Source organism: Xylocopa sonorina, chromosome 8, assembly GCF_050948175.1.
Source record: "Xylocopa sonorina isolate GNS202 chromosome 8, iyXylSono1_principal, whole genome shotgun sequence".
Lineage (NCBI taxonomy): Eukaryota > Metazoa > Arthropoda > Insecta > Hymenoptera > Apidae > Xylocopa > Xylocopa sonorina.
In genome coordinates, this window is record NC_135200.1 from 7,799,193 (window position 1) to 7,814,556 (window position 15,364).

At 40.5% G+C, this 15,364-nt stretch overlaps 1 protein-coding gene across 6 annotated transcripts in view; it reads right to left on the reverse strand.

Moving 5' to 3' along the window:
* Nucleotides 1-441: 441 nt before the first annotated feature.
* The window catches only part of Scar (wiskott-Aldrich syndrome protein family member 3 SCAR), a 35,221-nt gene continuing 20,298 nt past the window's right edge, over nt 442-15,364 (reverse strand). For 3 of the 6 annotated variants that reach the window (XM_076900041.1, XM_076900042.1, XM_076900040.1), the window contains exons 2-9: nt 6,583-6,914; nt 6,144-6,297; nt 5,869-5,983; nt 5,512-5,544; nt 3,462-3,757; nt 2,556-2,869; nt 1,906-2,334; nt 442-1,618 (exon numbers count right to left, since the gene is read on the reverse strand). In XM_076900041.1, coding sequence (XP_076756156.1) covers nt 1,437-1,618; nt 1,906-2,334; nt 2,556-2,869; nt 3,462-3,757; nt 5,512-5,544; nt 5,869-5,983; nt 6,144-6,297; nt 6,583-6,856 — 1,797 coding nt within the window. In that variant the 5' untranslated portion in view covers nt 6,857-6,914 and the 3' untranslated portion in view covers nt 442-1,436. The remainder of the gene's footprint in view (nt 1,619-1,905; nt 2,335-2,555; nt 2,870-3,461; nt 3,758-5,511; nt 5,545-5,868; nt 5,984-6,143; nt 6,298-6,582; nt 6,915-15,364) is intronic. The other 3 variants (XM_076900044.1, XM_076900046.1, XM_076900045.1) reach the window with 3 other exon arrangements.

Genomic DNA, 15,364 nt, shown 5'->3' on the forward strand with positions numbered 1-15,364 from the left:
TGTTAGGAAAGAAATAGTGTAACAATATTTCTTGATAATCAGAAAAACATTGTCATTTTTTTCCCTCGCACTTACTCTACAAGTTTCTTTGGATTAACTTTTTCTGTTCTCGCACCCCAACCGCTAGCCTCCAGTACATAAAAGATAGTATACTGTCGCTACTAAGAGAAAATTTTAAAAATACTAAAACTTTAACTGATCTGCATACGTAATAATTTTTTCTTTTTTGAATAGTATCTTTGTTAAACTAAAATTGACTCTTCGGTACCTCGAAGACAAATAAGCGACACGAAAAGTGATCAATAATTGCATTAGAATGTTTCTAAAAGAGATAAATAGAACACCTTCAGTGTTTTTTAATTAGTGTTCGAAGAGTCTGTCGTAGTCTTTCTAGGGTTACCTTACATGTAGATCTCATCGTAACGTAGACAATTGGATGTTTGAAATGAAAAGTTAAATTTATTTCGTTTCGTAGCGTTAGTAGTGCATCATCATGGAATGTGCCGAAAAGGAAACACTTCCTCTGTATCGACATCACGTAACAATCAGAAAACGACGCCTGACTTCGTGTGCGTGCCTTCTCCTCTTATTCATTCTTATTCTTTACTATCTAGAGTACTAGCTCTTTTACTTACTTACTTCTTTACTATCTCTCCTGTCTTATTTTTTACTATTCGAGATAATCATCCTTACGTTCGTTGAATTCTGTTTTAAAATGTCGAAGAATCGGAAAAAATATGCTTTGTTAACTTTCATGTTTTTATTTGTAACAATGAAACAAACTTGAAGTATCTAGACGGTAAAGGAAAAAAGTATCGTGTAGTCCTTTGAAAATATTCTAAATTTACATGAACTTAGACTTTTGCTACTCGCTCATCGTTTATAGATTCTCGCAAAATAAATAAAAAAAAAATCTCCGGCTGACAATTCCTAGAATCGTCTGAGAAACACTAAATACTTTTATACTGTACTCTTCGGATAAATACATGCCTATCGATTGAGCTTGCGATTAACGTGAAAACAAATTCCATTTCATTCGCCTTATACAAAAAAATTCTTAAATATTCATTCGTAACAAAAAAAGTAAGTAACCCTGTTAGAGGTGACAAAATAATGCATAATAAAAATAATCGTTGTTATAATACTACAATCGTAGATTTAGTGATGCTACTTAGAATAATACGCGCCTTGTTTCCTCTCTGTATTAACAAAAGTCAACGTAAAAAATCGAGCAACGGAATCCGCTGAATTCTAGCTTCAAATTCGATGCCCCCTTGCTGTATACCGAATCTGAACGAATTCACGCGAGCAAGACGCGTGACGGCGACGTTGTACGGCGAGCAACTGAAATCAAAATTCTGTCCAAACGAAACAAAACAAAAGAATCGTCAGCCGTTTCTTTAAGAGACAGTGGCAGTGGATGCTAACGAACTGGGTCACGCGAGATTCGTTTCCTGCTCGCCCCATCCTTCGCTGTCGCATTCGCTCTCCGACGCTGAATCGCTATCACTGAACTCAACGGCTACGCGACGTGCCAATATGGACGCGACGTCGTTCAATGCGTTCACGCGTTCCACTTCCTTCTGTTCGATCTTCTCCACCTTACGTAACTTTATTCCTGAAAAATGAATAGATTTTTGAAGTTTCAACCCACGTAGTGTGCCGCATGAATACGAAACCACGTAACTATAAATTACATTCGTAACAAAATAGATTTTTATCAAAATTAGTTTAAAGCATAATTTTCAGATTGCTTGTTAGATGATCCAATAGCTTTCTAGAGCAAAACTTGTTGACTTTGTCCACCTTCCATTTTGGAGAAATTTTACAGCAAAATATTCACTGTGCCACATCAGTTTGTCCGCATAGAAATAATGTTCATTGATTAAATAACAGGATAATTACCGTCTCTAATCGCTTTAAGTAGATCGTTTCGCGGATCGACGAGGGGGATATTCGGATTAACAGGCTTCCTCAATTGCCCGTCCACGATATTCTTCAAGGGTTTCGGCGGTTTCAACTTGGGTGGATTGGTCGCTATCATTTTAGCAATGTCGCCGTTCGTTAACGGTACTTGGGGCGACGGTCCATTAGCAACAGGAGGCGGCGGGGGTGGCGGTGGCGGTGGTGGAATATTACACGGTGGAGAAATAGTTCTAGGCGGTGTAGGATCAGGAGTTGGAGGTGGAGGCGGTAAATCTTGCGGTGCTGGGTCCGTTTCATCTTGTCCTATCTGTGTCGAATGATTCGGTGGTGTGGGTGTAGAGTGATGACTGGGTAGCGGGCTGTTCGAACGACTTCCGTTCCTATTCAGTAGATGCGATGGTATTGAACCTGCAAAAATTAATAAGGTAAAAGTGGTTAACACAAAACGTACTTCTATATGAATCTGAATAAAGCAGATTTTAAAATTCGGTAACTACTAAGCAAAATTATTATATGATAAGGTTCTGACCTTGAGAACAGATAAATAATTAAAGGAACATACCGCGAAAACGTAAATCCTCATTCCTAATTACATTCCACTCGTCGAATAGAAATATTAATATGATTACCATTCATGGGAGGAGGAGACATACTTTCACCAGGAGGCGGGGGTGGTGGTGGAAGGGTGTCTCTACCAGTGCTCATCGATCTTCCTCGCGTTGGAGTATTATTAGCAGAGGCTACAGTGGGCGTTGAATTGCTAGAAGTATTGCTTGGTGGAGCTGGTGGTGGTTGCGTCGGTCGCGATCTACTACCCCTGCTTGGAGTACTCTGACCACCAGGGCTCTGGTACGTTTCGCTACCCGTTTGTCCTTGACCCGTGCCATAGTGCGAACCGTATAAATTGTCCTCGTAACCCTGGACCACGTAATTTTCTGCCCTACTAGCATAAAATGAAACGAAATCAAATGAATAACGTTGGTAATGAATGGTGAACTGAATTAATGCCAACGGCTATAAGTAATAAAATAATTGTTGTAATTGATTCATCATAATTGGTGTGGTTTAAAAAAAAGTATCGAAATACTTATTGCTGTTAATAAAATTATTCAATTCCTATATAAATTTACTTGTTTACAATACTATCAAATATAGTTTTCAAATATTTAATTTACTTGTACAATCCAACTTCTCCGGCAATAATTCTCGTATTTCTTCTCCACAAAAGAAATGCTCCAGAGATCTGAATAAATTAAAATTAAATAAGGCGATATTGAAACGAAAAAATGTTATATAGATTGGCTGCTCTGAATTCACCCTTCTTGTTCAGATGAAGACCACAATGCCTTTCACGCGACAATACAATCCCTTACAATGCAATCCATAGCACTGCTGCATTTACTTTCAATAAAGTTCCATTCAATTATCATTTATATTCTGTACTGAGATCCTCTCAGACTTTTCTATCCAGTTGCATTAAATAGAAAACCAATAAATGATTCATTGAAGTATCCAAAAAAAAAGGAAGTACAAACCTATAATGATCAGAAGAGGGAGGGCTGTAGAGGTGTTGCTCCTCCGGCTGATAACTTCGTCTGAGCTCGATGCTGTTTGGCCTGGGTGGCCGTGGTTCGGTCATTACCAAACCCAGTAACGATTCGTCCGGTAGATTGTGGGGTGCCTTATATTGAACACCTTGCGGCGGCATAATGTACTCGCCGTGACCAACGGCCAACTGTCTCTGCCTTTCTCTCGTATTATGCGGCTGTCGTATACGCTTCTTATGCCTACCGCCGCCGCCTCCGCCACCCTCGTTCCGAGGCCTATGCGGCTGTACGACAAAAATTCATCGTTAAACTAACTGTCTTACTGCGAAGCAGTAGCAAAGGTGCAAGACAAGCTTAACTTTATCAATCAAATATGACTCAATAGCTGATCCAGTAAACCTTTACTTTTTCTCTGTTCTATATTTTGTTCTTTTTTTTTGCGAGACTCTGAAGCAAACAGGATCAACCATTGAATGTGAAGGTTTTGCAGGAAATAAAAATAGTGATTCGGTCAAGTGTAATGTGAGTGTAATTTGTGGTCATCTTTTTTGTATGTTCAGGAAAATGTACAGTTTAATTAGTTAGTTAATTGTTGGTGCATGTGAAATTGCTGATCGTTGATTGCATTAGAGTTCTCTTGCTTATGATGGAGATACGATGAAGACAATTTCATACAGGGGGCGAACGGTTATGAGATTTAGTAATTGAAAAACTGTGGCAATAGCAATGCAAGAAACATTCCATTTATAGAGAAGAATTTAACATACTACTTGTCATGAAAGATGTGAAGTAAGGTAAAAGCAATCAAAATCGAAGTTACAGTAAAAATTGTGAGCTATACAAACAGCAAGTCGTTGATACGATTAAAAATAACATTTAATATCTACTAAAATATAAATAGTGCATAAGGAATGAAACAAAAATGTATCCAGCCAAATTAATAAATGAAAAGAATGTCATTTTGTTACTTATAATACCAGATTCATTTCATCCTGTTTATTCGCTGAACATGAATTATGTGCAGCATATTTCTACTAATTCAGACGTTTGAATAACTTGCTAACGCATAAGCAATTAAGAAATAAAGAAATTACCAATCTCACAGCTAAGTTTTAAAAATTAGTTTCATTAAAGATTGCAAACCATTGAGTCACAGAAATAGTTAAAAAATCAAACTTCTTCATCTAAATCAGCAATTTCAAATGCGTGAACCGCAAAGTAGTAAGATTTGTGAGGTGTACTTGTGACGCGCGTTTACAATTTTATTTCCCACAACGTGACACGTGACAGATCGAAAAGGAAAAAGAAAATAATCCTGAAATAGCCGGAGATCATGAGGCTTCGCATCGATATTGCAAGATGGCTCGGTGAATGATAATGAAAGTCTTCTATTGAGTACATCAAAAAGTTGCATGGTTGGCACAGAACGGCATTACAAAAGTGATCGACAAAGTGATTATGGTAGTGAGACAAACTATTCGACTTTGGAAACAACTTGTATTACAGAGATGGGATGTGTCGATCAGGGACTCCTCGGCGTAGATCGAACGCAGTACATATATTTACAGTATCTTCTTGTTTCCTTCGAGATAAATTGAAATACTTTCCAGTGTCAAATATTGAATTATTACTTTCAAATCTGAATTCTAGGTCCACACAAAATCTTATTAACCAATTGACGCGACACTCAACGCGTTCTACTAAGTTAACAGAGCAATTCGCCACTCAAAGACAAAAAAAAAATAACAAAATAAAATTGCAATCAGCGTTCGGTCTGCGCAATAAAAAATTTCTTTGCCAAGGACGAACATTGAAGAATGTGATGTCGTCGGCTAAATCCTAGCGATGTAAAACTACAAAACTGTCAAAAGCGAGCATCTATCAGCGCAATCTCTATCAGCGCAAAAAGGTCGGTTAATGAAAAACCACAAAAGAAGTGAGAGCTTGATTATGTATGAGTGAGTGGTTGGCGATCGATAATTCATTAAAACTGGATAAGGGTAATAAAAAACTACAAAGATCCAAACCATCGACTTGCCTCTCTGAACGGTTCGGCATATTCAGACTCGGTCTATAACGAAGGGGACATTTTCAATCGTTAGAATCGTACGTAGATTAATCATGTACAAGTAGAAAATAACTACTGTTATTTTATATAAATATAATGCATACCGTGTAACATATTGCGCACCTCGAATGTATTTCAATGATTTAGCTAATTGTGTGTATATATATATATTTCGTTCTTATAGCTTTGTTAAATAGAAAAGAAGCAAAATATAAATTTGATCTTTATATTTCTCCTATATCCGAAAGAAAGAGTTTGTGACAAAAAGAAGAGAAAAGGTCGAGGTGCACTTTTTTGAAAGTGTGGATGGGAGGAAGATTCCTTTACCTTTTTCCCCCGATCGTGTAACTTCTTCTCGGTATCTTTGAGCATCTCCTGACTCCAGAGATCGAAGAAATAGTTCGGATCCGTATAAAACTTCAGTCCATCTTTACCGTCTTCCCTGCAATTCGTATTTCAATCTTGTTATTATCACCTCTCAGATTGTCATATGATGAGAACATTTTTGGAAAATTATAAGTTCAATTTGAACGTTGAACAATTTCAAAACTAGTATTCAGCAGTAGTCGAATCAAAATTATAACTAGAAATAAGTGAGATACCTATAAACGTTGAGTTTGTCAAGAGGAGGCGGTGTATCACATTGATGATAAGTCTCCAGCATCGCAGTTGGCATGGTGTCCCTTGAAACGACTTGCTGGTCGAACACCACTGAACTCTTGAACGCCTTTCTCATGTGTATATCTTGCAATGAGACTAGAACGAAAAAGTATAACGATATATCAGAGAAAATATTAGTTGAACGAACGACTCGACGATTTCTTGTATTTACAAAGTACAATTTGTTCAGAGTGGTTGAAACGATAAAAAACACTAATTACAATACCTAATGGTGATCATTTCTGTAGTATAAAATGATCTACTCTTTAGTAACGTTTCTAAATTGTAACCTCTAGGATTATAATGTTAAAAATGTACACGTATCCACGCGTTACAAAGCTAACGTGTTAAGAAACGCAATTAATCGATCGATCAACGAACCTTCCTCAACGTTGCTGTCGAGCTGCGTAACTTTCACGGCTAGTCGGTCTATCCTGGCCTGCAAGGAGTTGGCCCTGTCGCTCAATCCGTGCGCCTCCCTCGCCAGCTCGCCAAACAGATCCTCGGCGTGCCTGGACAGGCTGGAGAGTTGCCTGATGGTGTTGGCCAACGTGCCATTCGTTACAGCCTCGAGCTCAGAGGGCAACGGAAAGTTCTCGGGGATGGTGCCGCGTGCGACGAGCACAGGCTCCACCAGTCGCTTCGGCAGCGGCATCCTCTTGCCGGACGCCTCCTACTGTTCCTCGAGAGACCACTCACCGCCTTCGCGGGACCTGCAAAAATTAGATTCGCTTAATTCTCAACAGAGATTAATTTTACAACGCGTCTCTGCACGTTTGGAAAATAATTTTCAGGGAGATTGTAGCTAATCGTTCTTTCGTCTATAAGGCATCGCCACCGCATGGATTTTCAAAGTCCATTCTCTTGGTAACGAAGCATCTAACGCTGCAATTTTGTTGCTCTTTGTTTCCATCTTGTTTTATCTTCAAAATCATCTCCTCCAAATGTTTCATCGAAGAGTGATCGTATACCCTTCACAGAGATCCACCGAATCACGAGTCGACTACGCAAATATTTGCACGAAAACGGAAGAAGGAGGTTCGCGGTTTCGATTCGACGGAAAGCAGCGGGTTCGCGATGGAACGGCGAGAAAGAGTCGGATAGTAATTTGCAACGTAGTGGGCTCGAGCGCAAAGACGGCACTCGAGGCTCTTTGTGCGGGAGGAACACCCTCTCCGTGGGAATCGAGGGCCGTTAACGGGATGAATATTCGATCTGTCGGGGGACATCGGTGTAATCCACCCGCGTGCATCCCGTTCGACTTGATCTTTTTCATTTTGCAAACTGAGGCACGCGATCAAAGCACCCAAGTAACGATAGGTTCGTGTACGCTCTGTAAGTACTTTGGAAAAGAGGAGATATGTACGTACTTTCGCGCTACACTAACGAGTCTAGAACAAATTGAACAGAGTTTTAATAGTTTTAATATTTCGCTTAAAATAGTTAGATACAATTTTTGGTATCAAATTTGCGGAAGAGTATTTTATCTAAAATTTATTCGACTGTAAAATTATACTACAGCGTGGTATGATATCCTTTCCCCGTCAAGCTCCACAATTATATGTGAGCACAAAACTGTGACTCACCTACGATAATGTTTTGTCTCCAATACTGAATTCATGCGGAAGAATCGCAATACACATTATGCATAATGCATCTGTTTTATTGTGCAGCACTGTGTTGTGATTGTAAATTATAAATTAAACATACATTCAATGCGGATATATTCAATACACGTATATGGTATATTACAACATGTATTATTAAATATTACGAATACAAGAAATCGGATTATATTGTAGATCGATTTATCATTGCATATCGCTTATAATAATCCTATAAGAGACAGAGAGAGGTAGAGAGCGAGAGAGAGAGAGAGAGAGAAGTTTAGTTTCGAATCGTTTCTTTCGAGCAAGTTTTTGAACAGCGTCAGTGCTTCTGCGCGAAAATTCGAAACTCATCTTACATAATCACACTTTACAAATAGACAGTTTCGAGCGTCGCCTCCTATATATAGTAATCGAACCGCGTCGAGTAAAAGTTTCGTAGCAAAATTAACTCGGATTCGCCGGCACACACCGAACTTAATCCCATCTCCGGTCGTAACGTGATTCGATTAATTGAAACTCGAGATAATTGAAATGCCAACCGTCCGGGAATCCGTTGGAAAGTTTGCGGAGCGTAGTTAAGCACACGGTACGCGAGGCGGCGATATTGTCACGGAAAAGTTACGGGCGAAGTCGTTAGCTTCGCGGGAAATTACTGCCGGCCTCTCTCTCTCTGACGTGAAAATTCCATGCACCCGATATGGGGGAAAAAAACGTAGCCACTTTTTCGCTTCTGCCCGAGCTCTCGCCAGGAGACCGAGCGGGTCGTTGCGAACGATCAAACGAGACATTTATCATGTTGGATGAGTAATGAAATTGTTATTGCAGGAAGCTGTTCCTGCTCCCACGAGCTGGCTCTTGTTTCAACTGTGTTTCGCTCGTTATGCTTATGGTTAATGGGTTGTAGAGAAAAAGGGTTCAATGCTGGAGAGGCTTTCCTCGCAGTGATGTACGAGCGGGCATTTTTAATCAGGTTATCGATAAGTTTTATGTTAAAAGGGAATATATATCTTCTAGCGGATCATTCGTTAGAAAATATGTTACAATTTATATAGTACTGAATTATGTAATATTAAAATGTATTTAGATAGGGATAATTTTTGCGAATCAGTGTTTTTCTATTGGAATTTTTTTCAATACGTGTTTCTTACGATTTCCGTAGATTTTTTCAGGTAGAATTGTTCCAAGTGACATCGAATTATTCCAGAGTGCCCTTGGCGCGATGCTAATTTACTTAAGTAACTCAGACACGAGGTGTTTTCACGATACGCCGCATTAAAACGGCGAAGGTGGCATTTCTGACGTAAGTTACGTAATCTCGCGATGCAAACAATGAATCGTGCGGATCTTATCAGCGCACTGAACAACCACAGAAAGTGTGAACACTTCCTTCTTGATTATTCATCTCTTAAACCGCGAATCAAGTAAAACGAAGAATTGTGCTATAAAAAATATTTCAAGAATATTAAGAATTCACAATACTTGCTGTTACTTTATCTTTAGCAATTTTTAACAATCAACTGGAATGTTGCAAATGAATCATCCGCAACAATAGTCCAAAGAGAAAACGAATAAATTCGCCCCTATTCCATACGAAAGAAAAGCTGGGCAGCTTGAGATTCTAGTGACCTAATCCAGTAAATCCTCAACAACAAATGTCGATCGCGCTAATTAAGAACAAGGAAATCGATAGAGCTAAATACGACCTGGTCGAGTAGCGCGATGCAGCAACAATCCCCTACAATTCAAACGAGTGCAACGACTGCCAGCCTCGCCTTGACTCCTTTCCTTTCCTCGCCGCTACCCCTCCGCTCCCTTCTCTTCGCGATCCCATTGGCCCCGATTAACTTGCCCCGGTTGTTGCCTCTTATCGTTCGCTGCAACTCTCTCAGGGTCAACACGCGACAATGATTAGCGGACACGCAGTGGTCACGCGGGGTGGCGCACCCCTTTCGCGAGACCTGTTGTGAGAAACGGTGAGAAACTTTCGCGTTGCAAAGAAAAAAAAACGTAGACAGTCGCGTTCAACGTGCATGCGAATATATCACGGAATGAACTACGGAAAGGATAGACGAGATACGTGTTTTGCGTTTACGCTACCCTTTTTTCTTCCCTCTCGCGTGGCGTGTGATTAAAAAATGAACAGAAAATGCGGGATTCTTATCGTGGGGAAAAAATTCTCTGCTGTACGCACGGTTTCCGGTAAGATGGGAGGGGTAATCGATCCCAGGAAATGTTTTGTGGTTCGTATTGAGGTTTTCCTCCGTTTTTCGACTAATTATGGATCTAACCAAACGGGTCAATTAAACGAATTATACAAGAATGGCACGATTGGTTGATTTTTGAACTCACATTATTCTTCAATCCACAGACTCAATCAGTTCAAAGAAAAAAGAATTCGAAATTATCCTTGACAAGAAACGTCTTCAAACTCAGAGAATAGGAGAGTAAAGTTGGCGAGACAGACCAACTAGTCTAGTTGGCAAAGGTGCTTCCGGTTGCGGTGTACTGTACATCGCGAAACCGAAATCATTAATTTGCAATGGGCGAAGTACCTTTAATTAAGGGCGCCGCAGGGAAACTGAGTTTTATTCCCACCCTCGTTAAGAGGACCCCTGACTTTTTGTGTCACTCGCGAATGTGTATATAACTGAATAAAAGCCCCAGGTGGCACCTGTAGGGTCGACCAAGCCCTTCTTTTGCTTACTGATCCCTTTGTTTTGTAGAGGTCGTTGCTCGGATACGTTAGAAGGAATACTGTATCACCCAGGCTGCTTTAACATCCCCCGTTTCGCCCTACGGTTACTTGCTTATCCGTCCATCGTTTTAATCTAACACCGATAAATACCAGGCATTTTATCGTTACCATTTGAGTAATAGAAATCTGGTTATACCAGCGAGGAGAATTTAATAGATGACTGAGATAAAAAAAAAGTATTGCGTTTATAAGACTGGTTCATTAAGTCCAGGTTCGTTAAAGATCCTATCATTTCATAGCACATAATTCTATATAATTACAAGAGAATTCGGTTCCATGGAAATGCTATCTAAAGGTTAATTAAAATGTATATTACTAGAAAATATGCCATGACGATTAACTTCACAAAACAAAATTATACAGAGAAGAATGAGAAAATGTTTAGAAAGCATTTCTTACAACGTATTCCGCAACTCCCTTCCGATTGACACGGAAAGTGTTGCGTTTGCACGAACGGGTCAAGAGAAGTATTATTGGTAAGGTTTCGAGAACCTTTCGACAGAAATTGTGTCGACATGTGGGCTGACATTTACACCGTACAATTGTATATTATGTTCCGTGGCGAAATAGAAAGTTTGCAATGATTTCTTCGGTTCACGATTTTCGTTGTGTTCCGGGCTAAAGTTAGACGCGATCTAAACGGAAACCTGGTAAATACCTCGCTATTTTGTAAACAACTACTTTCACCTGCGACTATCTACAACATTTTTACATTTCATTATATCTGCACTGATGTGCACATTAGTGCAAATATATACAATACTTGTTAGTTGACTGCTAGTTAATTAAGTCACAGCTGTTGCATATACATACGTAGTCGCTACTTTAATGATCATTTATCTAACATTTTTGTAGAATAAAAGAAAATAAATACGACTTCCGCACTTTCATAAATCATAAATTCCGTAGAACAGCTGCAGCGGATAATTTCCGTAAGCACACGTATGTACATAGAAGTCATTTCACTTCGTGAAAAATTGGACGTTGCAATTTCCTTTTACACTCGATTATTTAAATCGCGATAGAGGGAAAAAACTGTACGTACAAAATACTACGTTGCGTGACTCGTTAATCATTATTCTTCATTAAACGTTTCGTTTGCGTGAACAGGTTGATACGAAGAACACGTACATTCAGAATGATCAAATAAAGATTACTGGAAATTTAAAAAAAGAGGGGCAGACGATTTGTTTGCTTGTTCGACAAAAAATTATACCAAAGGCAGTCCGGCTCTAAGCTCTTTTTCGCCTGAAAAATTCTAGACTCTCGGAATGGTACCGTTTATCGATCACCAAGTACGTTATCACAGCGCACATTATAATTACATCGCGTAGAAACCAGTTCCAACTCCGCCTTATTCCTCTTTCGCGGGTCCGCAGATTAATCTCGAGATTTTAACGCTCATCGATCTACCCACCCACGCGAACTTGCTTGCTCGCGGCTCTGCAAACTGAATTATACGTTTCCTTGATTTCCATCTGAAAAAAAGAGCTTCATCCACGCGATTCCCGTGTAGGACGATAAATAAATTTCCTGTGAACTGTGTTCCTGGTGTTCCTTATGTTTCCTGATTAAGGGTCAGGAAGAAAAATGATAAGAGTCCATTATTCCTGGATTTCGCCACAATGACGCTGCTTTCTGCGCTTACTACGTTCTATGCTCTGCTCGTGGCTCTCATTACATACTATTATCATTAGTAACTAGAACTAAAAAATTGCAGCTAATGATAAATAATGTTACACTATATAACACTTACTTTAACATCCGCACTTAGAATAGTACCTTCTACTTTCTACTTTTACTCGTTTCTTTTTTCTCTCCCTAACAACCGTATTACACAACAAAGAATACATGGCACGTGGAGCCATTTGAGGCACTCTAAGCAAGAAATCCAATCTACTCTGGATTTGATTGAATAACAATCCTCTAAACGTACAGCACAACTTTTCAATACGACTTCTTCTTTGATTCCTATTTTTATCAACCTTTGCCTTAGTTGAAATAATCTCGTATTTTGTTCGTCCTCGGTTTCCGAGTTGGTAGAAGAAATAGGCGCATCTCACGCCGTGATAATAAAACCACCGTTTCGAATGGAAAGTTCTCTTAAAAAAGGAGGAAAAAGGTTTAGCTTTGAAAAGCAAGAGATTGTACAGTAGAGCTCTGCACTAAAATCGGGGACACAATGGGGCAACGATTCCAACGGAACGTACTATGCTAGATTATACGAGCGTAACGTGAGTCACCGTACACCTAGGCTCCCTTTCAGCCGTCTAGCCCCGTGTATCTGCATTTTATACACTCTCCCACGCATTCGATGCCAAGTAGGGATTTACTGATTCAGCACGGGCTTAGGAGACCGCGGAGCAACTCTACAGATGTTACGCACCAGAAATTATAGTACACAGTACTACGATGACGTTTTCAGACGAAAGCAAATCCTGTTCTCATCGATCTTCGCGCGACCAGAAGTTACGACTTACTTTTTCGTGCAGCATAACCACCAATCGATCGTACCATTTGTACAAAACAGAATCTTGGCAAGCAAGTAAAAATGATTACTGAAAAGTCGACTCGTTTGCTTTTCCACGTTCGTGGAGATGCATACAACAGGGTAAACGCGTCGCGAGGATATCGAACGGGCTACGTTTTCATTAACCCATCCGCATTAGCGAGGGACTAGGCGGGCAATAACCGCGGAGCGTCATTCTAATTTACTTAACGCGCATTAGCAAGTGGCGACGGCTCAGTCGTCGAGTAATCGCGTCCACGGTCGCTCGAGCCAACCCATTCCGGGTTGCACGTGTGCCCGTATGAAAAGCAAACCTGCACATGCCGTCCATATGGTCGCGCGGCCGCACACGCAACGAAAACACGTACACCCTTTGTAAAAGCGCGCACTCTTTCACCTCGAACTGTGCAGACAGTAGATGCGTATCGCTCCAGTTCGCGCGAGTCACTGAACAGTTATTCATTAATAAGTTAGTAGGCGAACGATTTTATACGAGCCACGGAATACCTTGCGAAGTCATTAAAATATATTTCATCGCTTCAACGTATACGTTCTTCAAATGTTCTCCAATTTAACTCCATAAATTTCTCTTCGCTTCAGTTCATTACCCTTAAATTGTAACTCGAATCCACCCTACAAACTTCTCACCTGCACTGAACTCTCGTAGCTGTAGGAACCGTAACTCAATAATACTTCGTCCCTTTACTGTCTCACGTGGCAAACTTGCAACCCCAACTCAGACCGCGTCGATCAGCATCGAAGGACAAATTGCACGGCGCAAATCGGTGACGAGGGAGCGTGTCGCGTGTCGGAGGTGCCGCGAATCGGTTTCCAGTTCCACGAGGGGGTTCAGCGAGGTATTCGTTCGGCTACGGTTCGGTTCGACAAATAACATCGCGACTCAATTGTTCGAGAAAGAAGGTGATGCGACGGAGGCCTCGAGAATGCAATTCTAGAGGGAAACGTGGAATTCCACGCGTGCGCGCGCGCGCGCGCGGAGAGATTCGATTCGAGGCACGCGTATCAAACGAGCGATATCGCGAAATCGCTGCACGTCCCTCATTAGCATACACTCTTTGTTATCGATGACGCCGGCTAACCGGACGCATCTTTTGGTCACTGGTTACGCCTCAATTACGATGCGTCGTCCCTCGATTCTGACCACGGAAATTTCGATAACAATGATATCATCGGGTTATCGATTTGTGGTAACACTCGATCGTTTCGAAAATGTTTAACTTAGGAATTTGTGTCGAAGGAACGCGATACGAAAATATCGCTGTTCTCATTCCTTTTCGAAGTCACTACAGTTTAAACTCTTTTATAATTGAAACGACGTTAGCTCCACGAAAAAGAAGTTTCAATACATTCGATTCACAGCCTGAGTCTGACTACCATCTGCCATAATTTACACGAATCATTCCAAAGTTAAATAATCCGGTGCAAATATAATTTCGAACTACAATTTGCGAGCAACAATACCAACAAAGACAATGAGGTTAACAATTTCGCTAGTGGGACACGGTGTCCTGGATTACTTGGCCAAGTAGTACGGGCGCTCGTAAGTTGGCGCAGTACCACGACCTAAATCTCGTGTTCGTTAAATATTTCATGTCGCCGTTGCGACCGCACACGGAAAGCTATACCTGAAGAAAACAGATACGGCTTTCTTAGTGTCAACGTGACGAGCAGCCACGTTCCTCGTCGATAACGTCGTCTCCGACCGATTTCGTTCAGATAACGCGGCATTTCTGAGCTTCGAAGGAGTCGTTCAACACGTTACTATCATTTATCGCTGTTTCGTCATATATACAGGGTAATTCCATCGACTCTTTCAAAGTTCTCAAAATTCACTCGATCTCTATTTCTTGAAAATAGGAATTGAAAATAGTTCGTGTATTTGTATAATAAAGTGTGAATACGTTGCGAAAATGGAGACGAGCGAGTAATTAGTTCACGTTCGTTTTTCCGATAATTGGGAAATCCCAAGTATAATATTCATATTATATATCCTAATCAATACGAGGAATATTAACTTCCCGTCTGGGTGATAGCAGCATGAACGAAACTTTATTATGACACGCGCCAATTCCTAGCGCTGGCAGTTCTATGGGCTGATGCCGTTTGTGCCAGTTTCAAATCACGTCCTCGCCGGTGGCTGCTCACGCGAACGTACTACGAAAGGTTTCTTCTAACCTAACTCTATGTACCACGGAAGACGTGGACATGCAAAGTGCATACCTAACAGTTTTACTAAAATATCTCATAAAAGTAAAATATACGACTCAC